This window comes from Chroicocephalus ridibundus, chromosome 6 (genome assembly GCF_963924245.1).
Source record: "Chroicocephalus ridibundus chromosome 6, bChrRid1.1, whole genome shotgun sequence".
NCBI lineage: Eukaryota > Metazoa > Chordata > Aves > Charadriiformes > Laridae > Chroicocephalus > Chroicocephalus ridibundus.
In genome coordinates this window covers 49,527,519-49,542,113 of record NC_086289.1, presented here as the reverse complement: position 1 = coordinate 49,542,113, position 14,595 = coordinate 49,527,519, and the positions used below count along the sequence as shown (strand labels likewise).

The following is a 14,595-nucleotide window of genomic DNA, read 5'->3' as shown; positions in this document are numbered from 1 at the left end:
CTTCAGGTTCCTTGTTTCCATAAGCTTTTCATATAGCATAGTAAGCTTATAAAAAAAAAAACAAACCCAAAAACTAAAAGAAAGAGAGTTTAAGCAAAAATGAAACTTCACATCTGCTTAAATATTTCTCCTAATCAGATGAAAGTGATATTTATGCTTCTCTCTCCTTGCCCCCCTCCCCCAGGAAAGGTATCAATCAAAAAAGAAGATTTATGCAACTACACAGGAAAAGAGAACTGGTTTATGCTTCAACCCGTTGATTCTAATTCAGAGGTTCAGGTAACTATTAAATTGCACATTTACATTTTTTAAGCATAGATAAGTGCATGTAATAGTAGAAGTCTTGTGACACAGTCGTGTCTTTCAGCTTGATTAAAGAGTAGTGCACATTTGACATTTCTAAATTGGCTGTATTGTTCCTCATGATACATAAAACTAGCAGAAGACTTGAAGCAACTGTTTCGGAAATGTCTTAACAGTATTTTGATGTCTAAAATTGTTGCAAGAGGAGCTATGTACTTGAGACAGGTGAATGATTTAGGAAACTAGTGAATCATTTTTTTAGTCCGTTTTGGTGTTATCTGAAATGATGACTGATTATGTGACACGAAATGGTTAAAGTATCCAAAACTAAAGGTACTTGCGCTCTTCTTATTTATCTAATTTTGAAATACTTTCTGCATTCAGTATCAAATAACTTGCACTTCGGAGCTGCATTTTGGCCTGTGGTTCAAGTTCTTCTGACAGGTTTATTCTAGTAATAAGTAAAAATGAGATGGCTCTAGATGATGCAGCAATCTCTTTTTAGTCTGAGGAAGAAAACAGCAGTATTCTTGAGAATCTCTTAGCCTTTTTGCTGTGATAAACAACTTGTTAGATTTTGATTGTTTTTTCAGATATGCTTAAGGGCAAAAGTCTTAAACTTGGCAGTGTTTGTATTTTTCTAGTAACCTGGAAGTCCCTCTGGGTAGGGAGAATCCCTGTATGCTTTTACAAGAGGTGAAAGAGTACAGAGTTCTCAAAAAAAAAAAAAAAAAAAAAAGACAGACAGACATTATTTTCCAGGATTAATCATCTCTGAGGTATAAGTTTAGTGTGCAACTGTTGGCTATATAGGAGGGCATGTGATTGCTTTACGTGAAGACAGATTTTCTAAACATCTGAATACCCCTTTCTCTTATCTGTTGAAAACCAGTCCTCGTTCAGTTAAGGTAGAATATAATAGAATAGTTCGGTTGGAAGACACCTACAGATCATCTAGTCCAACAGCAATTTTCTTCCAATTTTTCCATCTAATCACTCTGAATATTTTAGAAAGTCCTTTCCAGATATAAACTGAAATGCAATTTCTGCTTTGACTTAAATATTGTTATGCTTACTATGGTTTTTTTAAGTCATAAAAATGTACTGAATGAAAGATTACTTTTTGTCAGAATACTACATAAGCAAATATGAAAATTCAAGTATAATATTCCATTAATAGAAGTTACCACTTTCTTACATATTGGAAATAAAGAGTTTTTAATTTTTTCATGGCTTTGTAGCTCACAGTGGAATGTAAGCTCTTATTGATACTTTTTTATGGCTGGGACATGTGTAAAGCACTCTCCTGCATGAGACTTCCGTTAAAGGATGACCTTTTTTGCTAAGGTGTATGCTCCTCGTGGGAATCTTTCCTTGAGTTAGGTGATTTGGGTAGGTTTCTCCTCTGTCCTGCTTTCCTTTTTCCATGAAATTTGTAACGGCACAGCCCAGTTCGCATCTGCCGGATTTGGCTGAAATCTCACTGGTTTAGATGTGCCATACTGTACTGAAATGTATTCCTCAAAGATTCCCAAGATTATTGGTGAGACATGGCTGAAAATAGCAGGCTTTCACGTAGTATGTGTGCAGAAAAAGTACACAAATGTTTATAAAGTTAGATAACAGTTTTTTGGAGAAAAAAAGATTGTTTTCAGATGTGCTGCTCATGAAATAGACTGTGAAAATGCAGTAGCAATTCTAAAATCAAAAAATGCCTAACTGGTTTTGTAGTTCTGAAGTTTAGGTTGGTGATTTGGACACTCTGTGTTTGGCTCCTTTGTTACTACGTCAGTCTTCACTGGTCAGCAGCTCCATCTTCCTCTAGTCAGTATCTGAAAACTGATCATTAATTCATTTGTAAAGTCAAAATGGTACCTACCTGCTTTTGATGATCCCTGAGATCTACAGCTGAAAAGTGCGTTCACATAAAGTGCACTGCTTATTTTTTGTATAGGAATGGCCTATTTCGTGTTTTGAACTAAAACCAATTGCACAACCACGTTTAAAACCAGGTTGCGTGTTACATCAAAAGTTCTGATACAGATCTGCAGATCAGCCACTTTAGGAAACCATCGCGCTGCTCTCATCAAACAAAGCAATAAAAATGTACCCAAAACTCTCCATACGTGTCAGGGAAACACTGAGCACCATGTTACTGTAACCATCGTGGTGCTGAGTTTTGAACAAACTACATCTACAGATAGTTCTCAGGAGCAGTAAACTTCGTATTTTACCCCTATCAATCAGTGCGGAACGCATGAGTTGTGTTTATTTAAAAAAAAAAAAAGGCAAAAGGAAGACGTTTCGGCCATTCACAAGGTCTGCCTACTAAAACTAGTTAAGTCAGCTATTGCAGTATGTACTACTACCATTGTCTTTTCATTTGTCATTAAAAAACTTTGCCTTGTAAGGCTGTTGGCATGCTTCTCGGTATCCTGTTTTTATCCTGTAAATCTATTTTTATAATTAAGTTTCTCTGCTTGACAAATATTTCCTTAATGTACCTGTGTTCCAATCCACGTAGTAACAGTTTGCAAAACACTTGGCAGGAGTCCCAAAATAGTTACGTTTTAAAACTTCCTTATAAAAGAGACTTCACTTCTCCCATGTGACGTACAGAGAGAGAAGCACAGCCTTTGCCCCAGGGGATTTACGATAAAAACATTTCAGTTTTATGTCAAAACACAAGTGCTATACGTGTGCAAGGTCAGCTAAGAGTTTTACTTCCATTTTAATGTTGTACCGCAAAACCGTAGTTCAAATTATAGCTTGCTGCTTTTGCCACGCTTTAAAATTACTTCCCAGGTCCTTTCCCTAAGAACCATAATCGTGGGCAGGCCAGGGTCATCTGATGTTCCCTTTAGCAAACAGATAAATTCCAAGAATGCTGATGAGAGCGTGGCTTAGAAGAAAGGCTGTGTCAGTGCGTGGTTGCCTCAGATGTGAAAGCCAGCACACGCAGCCAGGCACTGAGAGTAGCAGCAGTATTGTTCAGGCTGTCGGTGTTTGGAGCAAGGTTATAGTACCAATTTTTGGTTGTCCCAGGAAAGTTGCCTATCATGGTTTGGAGGTTTTAGAGCCTGTTATTGGGAGGGCAGAGTAGGCTGGGCCTTGCCGAGTTCTGAAATTAATCCATGCTGTGCTATCATTTATGGATTTTTTTCGTAGTGCATCCTACTAGATCAGAAAAAGAAAAGGAGGAAGCCAGGTTTAGCAATTATCGCCACCTTTTCATCTCCTTTGGTCGTGTTTCCTGTTCCATGAGTACATCAACAGATTTCATGAGATAGTTGAAAGCTGCATGGGGATGCATAATAAATTTCTAAATGATCTTCGGTCTGGTGGGATGGACAGGATTTCACAGCTGGATATTAAATGTTGTTGGTTATGGCTACTGCTTACCGTTTTACTTTTCTAAGTATACCTAACTGCCTTCAGAGTCCGAGCTCATTTTAGAACTCTCTCCTGAAATGCTCATAAACTCACTGTCTGTTTGTTCAAAGGTTCATCTTGTGCTTAGGAGAAAAAAGCTGAGAGAGACTTTCGCTTTTGGTATTTCCTCATGCTGGAGGAAATATTTTTGTGTGTGTGTTAAATCTGTGGAGGCTTCACCAATTCATGTGCTGTCTGCAGCTGAGGATAATGCTTCTCTGTCATTATCTCTCGAAGTTCAGATGCATTCATCATACTCTACTTGCAGGATACGTGCTGTAGAATAGATATTTGCTTGAAGTGGGTATATTGGAATTACCTTAAATAGCTTCTAACTGTAAACTATATTATTGTTCTGATTACTACTTTTATTTTAAAAGCTTTTAAAACTATTTGTGTTTCTCTCTTGCCTTTTCAGGGAAAAGTTCACCTTGAATTAAAACTGAATGAACTGATAACAGATAATGGATCTGTGTGCCAGCAGCTAGTAGTACAGTAAGAAAATACATTAATTCTTGAATATTTAGTTGCTTGTTAGAACACTATGTGATCTGTCTCTCTTAATACTGAATGTCTGCACATCCTGGTACCAATGACATTTTTCTTTCTGTATGACTTTCCTTGCAGCCTGCCTTGCTGAGGGAACGGGTATATGCTTAGGGAACTCCTGCAGAAGTTCTTTGCCAAGCTTTATTAGGGCTCAGCATGGCTGTCTGCTATTAGTTCAGTGTCTTGTAATTCCAATTGAATTGGGTCTGGTGGGAACGCTGGGACTGCCACTGCAGCTGACGGCTAGAACTTGCAGTGCTGCTGTTAGGAACAGTGTGAAACTTCCAGTAGTAATATTTTGGTTTGGTATGTGAAAATCTGCTTTTATTTTTGCTTCAGAATCACTTTCTTATGCTTAACCATGATAAGGAATGTTTATAACAAAACAAAGTACAGGAGTAGCCATTTTGGAGCATTATAATGTTGCCACATGTCAGTAAAATTTTTTAGCAACAACTTAAGGAGGTTTCACTACCAAACTTAATTTTGACTCCAAAGTGTAAAAATATTAAAGCACGTCAAAGAGCCTCATAGAAACAGTAATTTTTTGGTATATGGTGGGTTTTTTTAAAAAAAGACACATTTCACCAATATTAAAGAAAAAGCACAGCATGAGACATATTGGAAGATGCTAACCAGTCTGCACTCTTGTATTGTTACTCTTAGAGCTGTGTTTGATAATGATCCTGTGTGATGGCTTTGGGATTCTCAATATACAGGTTACAGAGATAAGTCACAGAAGACCAAAATTCTGTGTGTACCGGACATTCTCTTTACTCATTATTAAACAACATATTTAAGGCCAGAAATTGGTAAGAAGCTAATGCAAATACAGCTATGCAAAAATGTTTTGACAATCTCATAAAAAGTATGTCTGATAAGGGCATACTAAAAGATACTCGTCTCTAGGAACTAATCCCATCCTTTAGTTTGGAAGAAGCGCGACAGCCTTCTGTGTTGCTTGCCTCTAGGAGGCTGTTGGCTTTCGTTGAAAAGACCAGTGGAAATGAAAGGCTGGCAGAGAGTCAGTGAGATTGGCAGCGTTCTCTTGTGACTCTTTACGTTCTCAGCATGACTCAGATTCAGGAGAACAAGCCAGTCTTATCACAGTTTCTTATTTTTAGTGCTTCAGAAAGAAATAAAGGCTTTTCTGCACTTGTCTCTGAACAGGTTGTGGGATAGGTAATGTGAAGAAAAGGGTACAGACAAGGGGGTTAGAGACTAAGGGAAAATCAAGATTAAAAACTCAAAGGCAGTAAGGTTCCTTAATTTTGCTTTCCAGCATTATTCATTAACTTATATTTTATTCAGAGTGTGAGGTTTTTTCTTTTTTTTTCTTTTATTTTTTTTACTCTTCTCTGAGAATTTAGTATGAAAGAATGGCTTGTATTGTGAAACTGTGAGGGGAGGAAATGGTCTGTGGTCTTCCGTTTGTGACTTCATGTTCAGATCAGCTCCAGGGAGGGGGGGAGACCATTACACTGTCAATTTTGCTAATATAATTTTCATTATGAAGTTTAAATTACATTCTGTCATAGTCAACTGTCTAAATGAAGATGAGTAGTTTAGTTGGAGCAAGACCTAGCAAAATAATCTCTTTGCTGTTCCGTTACTTACTTGGTATGAAAAGGGAAGCTAGTTCTGTGATAGAACTAAGCCAGTGAAAATGATAATGCTTTAGTGGCTATTTGTAGGCTGATAATTCAGGTAAGATATGGAAACTTGCTGTACATCGATGTATATTTATAACTTAAAGATAATTCTGAATGTGTTTCTGGTTGTATAGTGGCGGCAGCTTGGTTCATTGGGAGTCCTGCTGCTCCTATTTTTGTGTCCCACTTGCAGCACAAGCAGAATTAGAACAGCTTTACCCCCATGGACTATTCACTGCCAAAAGCTGCCTGGAGCACTTTAGTCCGAGTTAAATTATTTTTTCTATTTTTAAAACATGTTTGGATTTTTCGTATGATGGAGAAAAGTTGGTTTAGAAAGTTACTGTTGCAGATTGCAGTTTTGAGTAGGAAGTGGGTTACTCACGGTGCCCTCTCTTAGGATCTCTTTATGACGGAGATAAATGATCAAAAGGAAGACAGGGTTCTCTCGTGGTTGCTGTATTCACCCACTCACTGACATGTGGCAGAGGATTGTGCGTTAAACGCTGCAGTATTACATCAGTACTTTTGTCTTCATCTGAGATTATGAAATGCACTAGAGTTCCTTAAACTAAAAAAGTTTATCACACAAGCTGATAGCCTTGAAATAAATGGCTGTATAAGTACTACATTGTACGTAAATATATTTTTGGATGTGTGTGTTGAGAGTATGAGAAATATATCCATATCTTACTGGATATAGTATTACAGAAATGGGTGTGAGAGCATTTTTGAGACCCTTTTGATTTTAAGGCATGAGGAAGTTACAGAAAATACATGAGATTTTTTAAAAGTCTGCTTATTTTGTAAACTTCTGAAGATAATTAGTCAGTGATGCACTTATTGCTATGGTTTGTTAGTCACCAGGCCCTGGGAGGTCATTGTATTAGTAACTCCTTAAAAAAGCTGAAAGATAGGAAGTAGCAGAGATGTGACTGAGTAAAAAAAAAAAAAAAAAAAAGACAGAGTGGGCATATATGTGTATTTCTGTCCCTCCTGCTTCTCGATCTGTCCAAAACTGAAAAAGTGTTGGCCAAAGGAAAAAAAAAAAGCATGGAATAAATAATTGTTAAAATACAGGCTATAATACTTGCCTTCAGTGTTTTACTTCACATTCAAATTAATGGTCTCTCAGTGTAATGAAATGGGGAAGCTTTTAAACCTTCACCAGTTACATTTTTTGTAGGATAAGAGATTTCTAGATACTTGTGCTGGCTTCTCTGCAGAGGTAAGTTTCTGATGGATTTCCACCATGTCTTCCCTGAGAGTCCAGAAGTTCTACAAAGGTGAAAAGTAGTAGCTATAACTTTCACAACACAAGATTAAAGACAGTGTTAGGCGCGCAGACAATAGCAAGCAATTCGAGGGCTGTGATTCTGAGCATTGTTTGGAGCCCCCCGTCACCTTCTTGTTTGTGGATGAACCAAAGCGATAGGATTAGACCTGACTAGGAGATGGATTTGTATTATTTTGGTTCTGTAGACATAGCTGTAGAAGCTTTTTTTGCTGGTCTTGTATATGAGTTTTATGATGAGGATTGATTTAAAACCCGAAGGTAATTCCAGTAGGAAGCTGGTTTTTTTACAGTTAAGGATTTCGACAACAGTGAGCTGCTGCTGATGCTAGCCTCTTACAGCTGATGTGGGAGGGAGGAAGGCTGGCTTCGTGTCTCATGCTAGTATGCATCGTAAAACCAACTTTTCCAAACAATAAGTTGTTGGTAAAAGAACATGTGATTTTTAGAAAGGTAAGTGTTGCTGCATATAACAAAACCAGGAATGCGATTCTTCATGTTTCTTTCTTTTCATACTCTGTGCCACCTCTTTTTGTACTCTATCCCACCACCCGCCCCCTTCTGGTTTTATTTTTAATTTGTATCCTTGTTAGGGCTCTATTCCCCAGCTTTATGTTAGGGAAGTAAGCTTGGGGAAGAATAAATACTAATATATCGCAAACTAACTTTGTATCAGTGAAGCTGTGGATGACAGTCAAAAAAAACCAAAACCCCTCACTTGAAAACTGGAAGTTCACTTCTTTTGCTCAAGTTGACAAAAAGTGGTCACATACAAGATATACCACAACTGACTGATCTGGTCTTACTTGATGCTCGGGGGTGGGGGAATGGTGGCCAATTTTCTTAAAGTGGGACTTTCTGAAGCCAGCTAGGGCTTTCAGGTTGTATAAGCATTCTAAATACATGATACTGAAACACATTTTTCCCTAGAGAAAGTAAAATTAGGACTTGTAATTGCTTATCTTGTATCAATGAAGCACTTATACCATTTTTGAAATGCAAGCATAAAGTTAATCTTACTTTGGTGAAAGGCTATCTTTAGAGACTGATTACTGTGGGCTAAGCCCTGATTTTACCCATAGTTTTTGTATTAATTGGAAATGTGCTGTTAAGCTTTATGCAGATACACCCACAGACCGTTTCTGAATTGAAATTTTGCTTTGTTTCCGATACTAGTTGTTTCCTTTTCTAATGTGTGAATGAGGAGGGGAAAAAGATAATGCAATAGATTAACTGCTGACTCAGTGTGGGCTCTTTTTTTCAAAACCACATTGGCGTGTGTAGTAGCACATTTCAAAAATACGTGCTTGCAGCTCTCCTTTCTGGGAGTCTGTAAAAACAAGTTTGTGTGACCGTTGTTTGTGTATTTGCTGCTGCTGAAAGCGGTGATACTTGAACAGTCTCTTGCCAGATTAGGCTACTGGATGGTAGTACTTGCCTTCTCCTTGTTCAGCGTGACTTCAACTCTGAAAGAAGCAGTTCTATGTATTCATAATGTGAATACTTGAAAGCCCAGAAATGGTTTACTGCAGCTAGATTTTGCCTTTTTTTGCACTTTCCTAAATAAATTATACACTGTACTATCTTAAACTGACCTGTCAGTTTGTCACTGTCCTGCTTATACTTGATCTGCTTACATGAAGAAGGAAACATAAACATTTTTATGAAGTGCACAAATCCTAATGGCTGCAGTTACTTAGTTTCTGTGCTTGGAGGATTTCAGTTGATTTGGATGTTGGAGGTAGAGTCCCTCAGTCATTGAGGGGGTTTATTGCAGGCTGTGTCATTTTAAGGACTTGTTTCCATTTTATAAGCTGAATATATGCCTGTTGCATCTGAAAGGCTCGTATTTCCTGTATGAAACTCCTCTTGCAGAACCGACCGCTGAGATGTGAAGCAAGAATTAATGCAAACTGAAAGATCTCTTATGCTGTACCGTAACTGATCAGTAGTTTGAGAAAAGAACAAAAGTCCTTCTGTTAGCTATTGCTTAGACTTTACTTAAAGATGTGGTAGTTGTAAATATAAAGTAAAAGGCTTTTAAGTTCCTGTCTACTTCTTTAAGCTCTATGTATTTATGCCTTAGAATAAAATTACTTGTGCCAGCCTAGGTAGATGAAACCATTTGTTAAAGCTGAAATGTTTACCATATGGTGGAAATATATTTATTATGGTTGTCAGAATAGGAATGTATATATTTAGGTTATTTTCTTTTTTGATTGGTCAGAGTGTTTGGGGTGGTGTTTTTTATTGTTTTCTTTGTGTTTTTTTTTGTTTGGTTGTAGAAGATTGCAGTTCTAGCACTTTGCCTGCTCCTTTGGGGCAGGGCAGTATTCCTGTGAGATTTGCTAGCTGGTAGACACGTTGAGGTGGCACTTTTCCATTTCTGTTAAGTCTGCTGTAATTGTGCCACTTCAAACATCTTCAGAAATTTTTAAGCATGTTTACTGGAGGCTGTTTGTGTAGTAGCTTAAAACTCTGCAATAATTCCGTCTCGTGTATTCAGTCCCTAGGGAGTAACAATCCAGTTTGGTAGCGCTGAGTTGATTTAATGGCTTCCTACCCTTAATGGCTACTTGCCTTGCACTGCCTTCAGAGCTTGCGAGATCTTCTGCGTGACTAGGTTAATTCACGTTGCCAAATCACCGAAGGCAACAGATGCAAGGCAGGAGCGTAAGAGGAGGAGGAAGATCCACCATTTCAGTGCAGTTCAGCCAAGTGAGCCGTGCTGTCAGGTAATGGCTCTAAAGCAGGCTCCAGGTGGTGACGGGGGAGCTATGGGATGGTTATGACTGGCCAGCTTAGAGTGAGAGGTGGAAGGGGAGGAAGTGAGATAAATTTGGAACAAAATTCTTGAGCCTGATGGGCCTGAAAAGGAAAAGATTTGGGAATATTAAGAGTTGATGGTCAGGGGGAGTGGGGTATTGGTGTTTTTTTTTAAGATGTCAGAACAGGGTAGGCTGTCTCAACTAAGTAGACCTTACTTGCTGGCAACAGAGCTGGGACTTGGGCAGGAGATGAAAAGGGAATGCTAGAACTGCCTACACAGGGAGACTGGCTGGAGCATGAAATCAGCTTGAAGTGACAGATCTGTATGATGAATCTGGAGATTCTAGTTCTGCTGCAAGGCTGGGTAGTTGTCAGTAGAACGTTTTTCAACTTGCAGGAAATCACAAACAAGCCTTGCTTTGGTTTGCGTATGTTGCAGTCAAGCTGTAAGATGACATGGGAGGCCAGAACAAGCTGTTTCTGTAACCAAAAGTAGGGCACTGTGACCAGTTTTTGTTGATATGATAATACGCATTTTCCCACATGATGTCAAGTATGCAGATCATTCATGCAGTGGTCAGGGAAGGAGTGATAAACATCATATATAGGGAAATAAACTGCTTTCTGTAGGACTTATATATATGTTTGCTAGAGAAATCCAGGAGCTTAGTGACCATGACACAGGCTGTAGGAAGAGAAATTGTGTTGTTCTTGTTAAAATAGTTGAATTCTATCCAGATAATTTTGACTTGATCCATCTGCTATGAATTTCCGATGAGATTCAAGTGGTGGCTAACATATAGGTACACTCAGCGCTCACACCTGCAACCAAAAATCTCTGGGAGCCACAGAGGCAATGTGTTTAGTGCTACAAAATACCTGATAGTCTGAAAGAATCAAGTCTGAGCTGCCTCAAATCAGATACCCCAAATGACTGAAAAGTCTAGACAGTTTGATTTTGTTGCCGCTCTCCTGTGTCACGTGTGTGCTGGGGGAGGAATCCATTAACGCTTATGAAACAACTGGATGTTTCAAGAACCCGTTTAAATGGTGGGTTTGAAATCACTGTAGGGTTCATTGTGATTCAAAAATTATTGAAATGCTGAAGGCCACATGCTTGAAAACTGGAAGAAAAATAACAAATGATTGTGCAGTGGTTCAGCACTAAATGTTCCCTGAACTGGCTAAGACAAAAGGACTTTTGGGGGGGAAAATACCATCTGGTTTACAATCCTGCAGACTCCAAAGAGGGTGGAGTTTTGAGGCAGCGCAGGAGTGTTAGTGTCTGTTTTTTCCCCACTAGTGTGTGTTTTAGTGAGTTTGCAACTCCTGCTATCCTTCTAACACCGCTTTTCTACAGTACAGGAAGCATTTACTTAACAACAGTGTGTAGCTGCTGTTGCTGCTGTGTAACTTTAACTTGATCTGCACAACTTAATATTCCATATGATAGTATTAGAATGTTTACCTGATTGTTTATGTGAACTTAGAGCAGAAAAGTGTATTTTCCTCCTTAAGTTACATAGGTCTTGGATTTTATTCAAATTGGCTAATTATGGCAACAGAAACTTACTAGCATTAATTCAGTTAAATTCCTGCAATATGTTATTTAAAAATAGATGATCTTAAAAAGAGAGAGCAGGAATGTAACGTTCAAATCCCATTTGTGTCTTACTTGTTTATAAAACTTTGTAATCTGCTGAATATTGCCGAATTTAATAAATACTACAGTGTGCATGGCTATATTAGAGCATCATTTTGCTAGAAAGTCCAGTTTCTGCTGTAAATGTACAAACTCTTTTGCTTTACTTTTGTTGTTCCAGCTGTTTCTAGTTAATACTCCTATGTGGGCAGCATCTGAAGGTTAGTCAGCTTGCTGACCCAGCGCTGTTTCTAGTAGTGTTGCTGCTATGGTGATTCAAAAAGATGGCAACTCTTAGAGAAGGTCCAGAAGATGTGTCTCTGTGCCCATGAGCATTACTTTCTAACCATCTTGTCCCTTTTGCATCAGGAGTGGTGAATAGTGTGCCTATGTACCTGTTAAACATCAGTTTACAACTTAATGCACGAATTATGGAAGACAACAGTATTTTTAAAGGGACGTTTAACCCTGATCATACACTATTGTGAAAAGAGTTTGAAAATAAACTTAATGTACTGTTTCAAAGGTAAACTGGTTTTCTTTTTGTGGCTGAATAGCATGGATGGAACCTAAACATGCTAGGACTGTATACTAATATTTGGATGCTTAATTTTAAATAATGTTTCAGGATGTGACTTTGCATTTCTCAACTTACTCAACTCAAAATGCAGTTTAGCTGAAATAAAATATTTGAATCCCTTTTAATGCCTTCCAAATGTAGTTGCTGCCATGTGGATGAGGCCATATAGCTTTTTGTGGGCATTGAGAAATCAAGTTTAAAAGCTAATGAGGTCTGCAGTTTTCCCTAACAGCGGTTCATTTTGCTTAGGATTTTGCCATGCATGTGTGATACTAGAATGTCTTTTATTGAAGCAATTCCAAGAATTTTGTTCTTACAGAGCCTCCTAAGTGCGACTTGAGTATTATCTTGTATTACCATCCAGAGATCTGTACTTACGATCTACTTCATGTACATACATTATGTTGGATCAACGTATATATCAGTGTGTAATGCAGCAGGACTTAAACCAATATTTTAAAAAACAAAGGATTGTTTGTGTTACATTTTTTTAAGCCAAAGACATTGCATCACTGATGTATTGATTGCCTTTTCCTTGTAGCATAAAGGAGTGCCATGGGTTGCCTCTTATAAATGGACAGAATTGTGACCCTTATGCAACTGTCTCTCTTGTGGGGCCTTCCAGGTAACGTTTCAGTATAAAATTAATGAATCTAAAATATTGTGATCTTAAACTGGAAAAGAAAGTCATAGGTTTTAAGCAAAATCTTTAAAATATAGAAAAATCTTAAAATGCTTTCTGTGTATGTCGCATCTTCCATTGTTACTGTACTCTCGCCTTCCCCACCATACTCTCAAATGTGAAGGTGTTTAGTGCAGGCCATTCAGACAGACCAAACAATCAAGAGCCTCTTGTCACTCACTTCGTTCATTCTTCTCAAGTTTTGCACTGGACTCTTAATATCTGCACTGTATTTCCTATTAATTTTTATGCAGTTCCTGTGTGGAATGATGTAGTCAATTGCTCATTCGCTTTCCTCTGTTCCTTGTTTTTCTTAATGCGTGAGCTTCTTTGCAGCAAATGTTTAGCAGTTGGGAGGAAGCAAGAGAGTAGAGGTTCTGGTAAGACCTTTCTAATGCCAGCACCTTCATAATGCTACTCAAAGTCACCACAGTTTAAATGCCTCCTTTTTTTAGGTTGGTAATCCTGAATAACTGTTGGGGTTTTTTGTTTAAGAAATACCCTATTTCCCCCACGTTCACTATCTGCAAATCCCTGCCCAATAACATCTGAAGTAAGCTAGTTTTTACTTGTTTCTTTTTTGCAACGTCAAACCTAAGTCCATCTGCTTTCTCTAGTACTGAAGCATTGTCACTGTGAGCACAGTACCAGAATGTCTTCTAGCAAATTTGCGTGTTTTAAAGACTTTGGAAGAATTGTCACTGAGTAAACTCTGAGTGAATGGGGCATTTTTTCCTCCTTGGTTTCCTTCTTAGATTTGGGGGTTTTTTTGGGGGGTTGGTTGGTTGTGCTTTTTTGAAGAGGAGTAGGGAGATTAAACCATTATACCTAGGAAGCATGATGTTGATTGCCAAAGAAGGTAAATTGACATATATTTCCTGTTTGAGCCCTCTGATACAGATGGAACTGGGTGAATGTTGGTCCCACACAATATTTACCCTGTTGGTATGGGAATATATGTGCAAATCTGGAAAATCTTAACCAGGAACTTCTGCCAATCTCATGCACGTGTGACTCATGTGTCATGACTGGAATATTTATATGGCCAGCGCCTGAAAACAGTTGATGTCTAGGACAATTTTTCTTCTCCCTTGTCTGGTTTTTCCAACACATTTTCTATTTGTTTCTTTTAGAAAGCATCTTTATACTATCATAGGCCTTTACTAAGACTGTGTTCTTTTATAAAACGTGTAAAATGAAAAAAAAAAAATATTACTATATAAAACACAAGGGAGTGGTGAGCAATTGTGATGTTTGAGCCTATGCTATTTAGCATCTAGTGTTAGCAGCGATTCCTTCCAAAGGAGATCTAAGCCTCTGTAGAGAAGTAGTGGGTATTTCCCCAATAGAAGAGGGTGGCAAAAACAGAAATTGGCAGTTGACCAAGGTGAGGAAAACTGTACTTGTAACCTGCAAGCACCGGTAAAGAAATTGTTTGCAGACTTAAGTTTGAAATGCTTTAGAAATTCTTGATATATTTTATTTCATGTGTGTAAGTTACACTCGTTTGTGAAATGAATAGAAACTTTGGGCTGGACAGATGCATGATCTATAGATACAGCACTTAAAATTTTAACTTTTCAAACTATGTTGTGAAGATGAACTGATTTTATTTTAAGATTTTCTTTATGATCTCTAAAACAGCAAAAATGTTTTGACTTAAATGCATGCGTCCTTCTTGACAATAGAATG

The 14,595-nt window shown here is 38.0% G+C and overlaps 1 protein-coding gene across 1 annotated transcript in view; it reads left to right on the top strand.

Moving 5' to 3' along the window:
- Window positions 1-14,595, top strand: part of RASA2 (RAS p21 protein activator 2) — a 49,113-nt gene that overhangs the window by 13,372 nt on the left and 21,146 nt on the right. Inside the window, exons 4-6 of the mRNA XM_063338681.1 lie at window positions 185-279; window positions 4,154-4,230; window positions 12,763-12,846. Of these exons, the coding sequence (XP_063194751.1) occupies window positions 185-279; window positions 4,154-4,230; window positions 12,763-12,846 (256 nt within the window). The remainder of the gene's footprint in view (window positions 1-184; window positions 280-4,153; window positions 4,231-12,762; window positions 12,847-14,595) is intronic.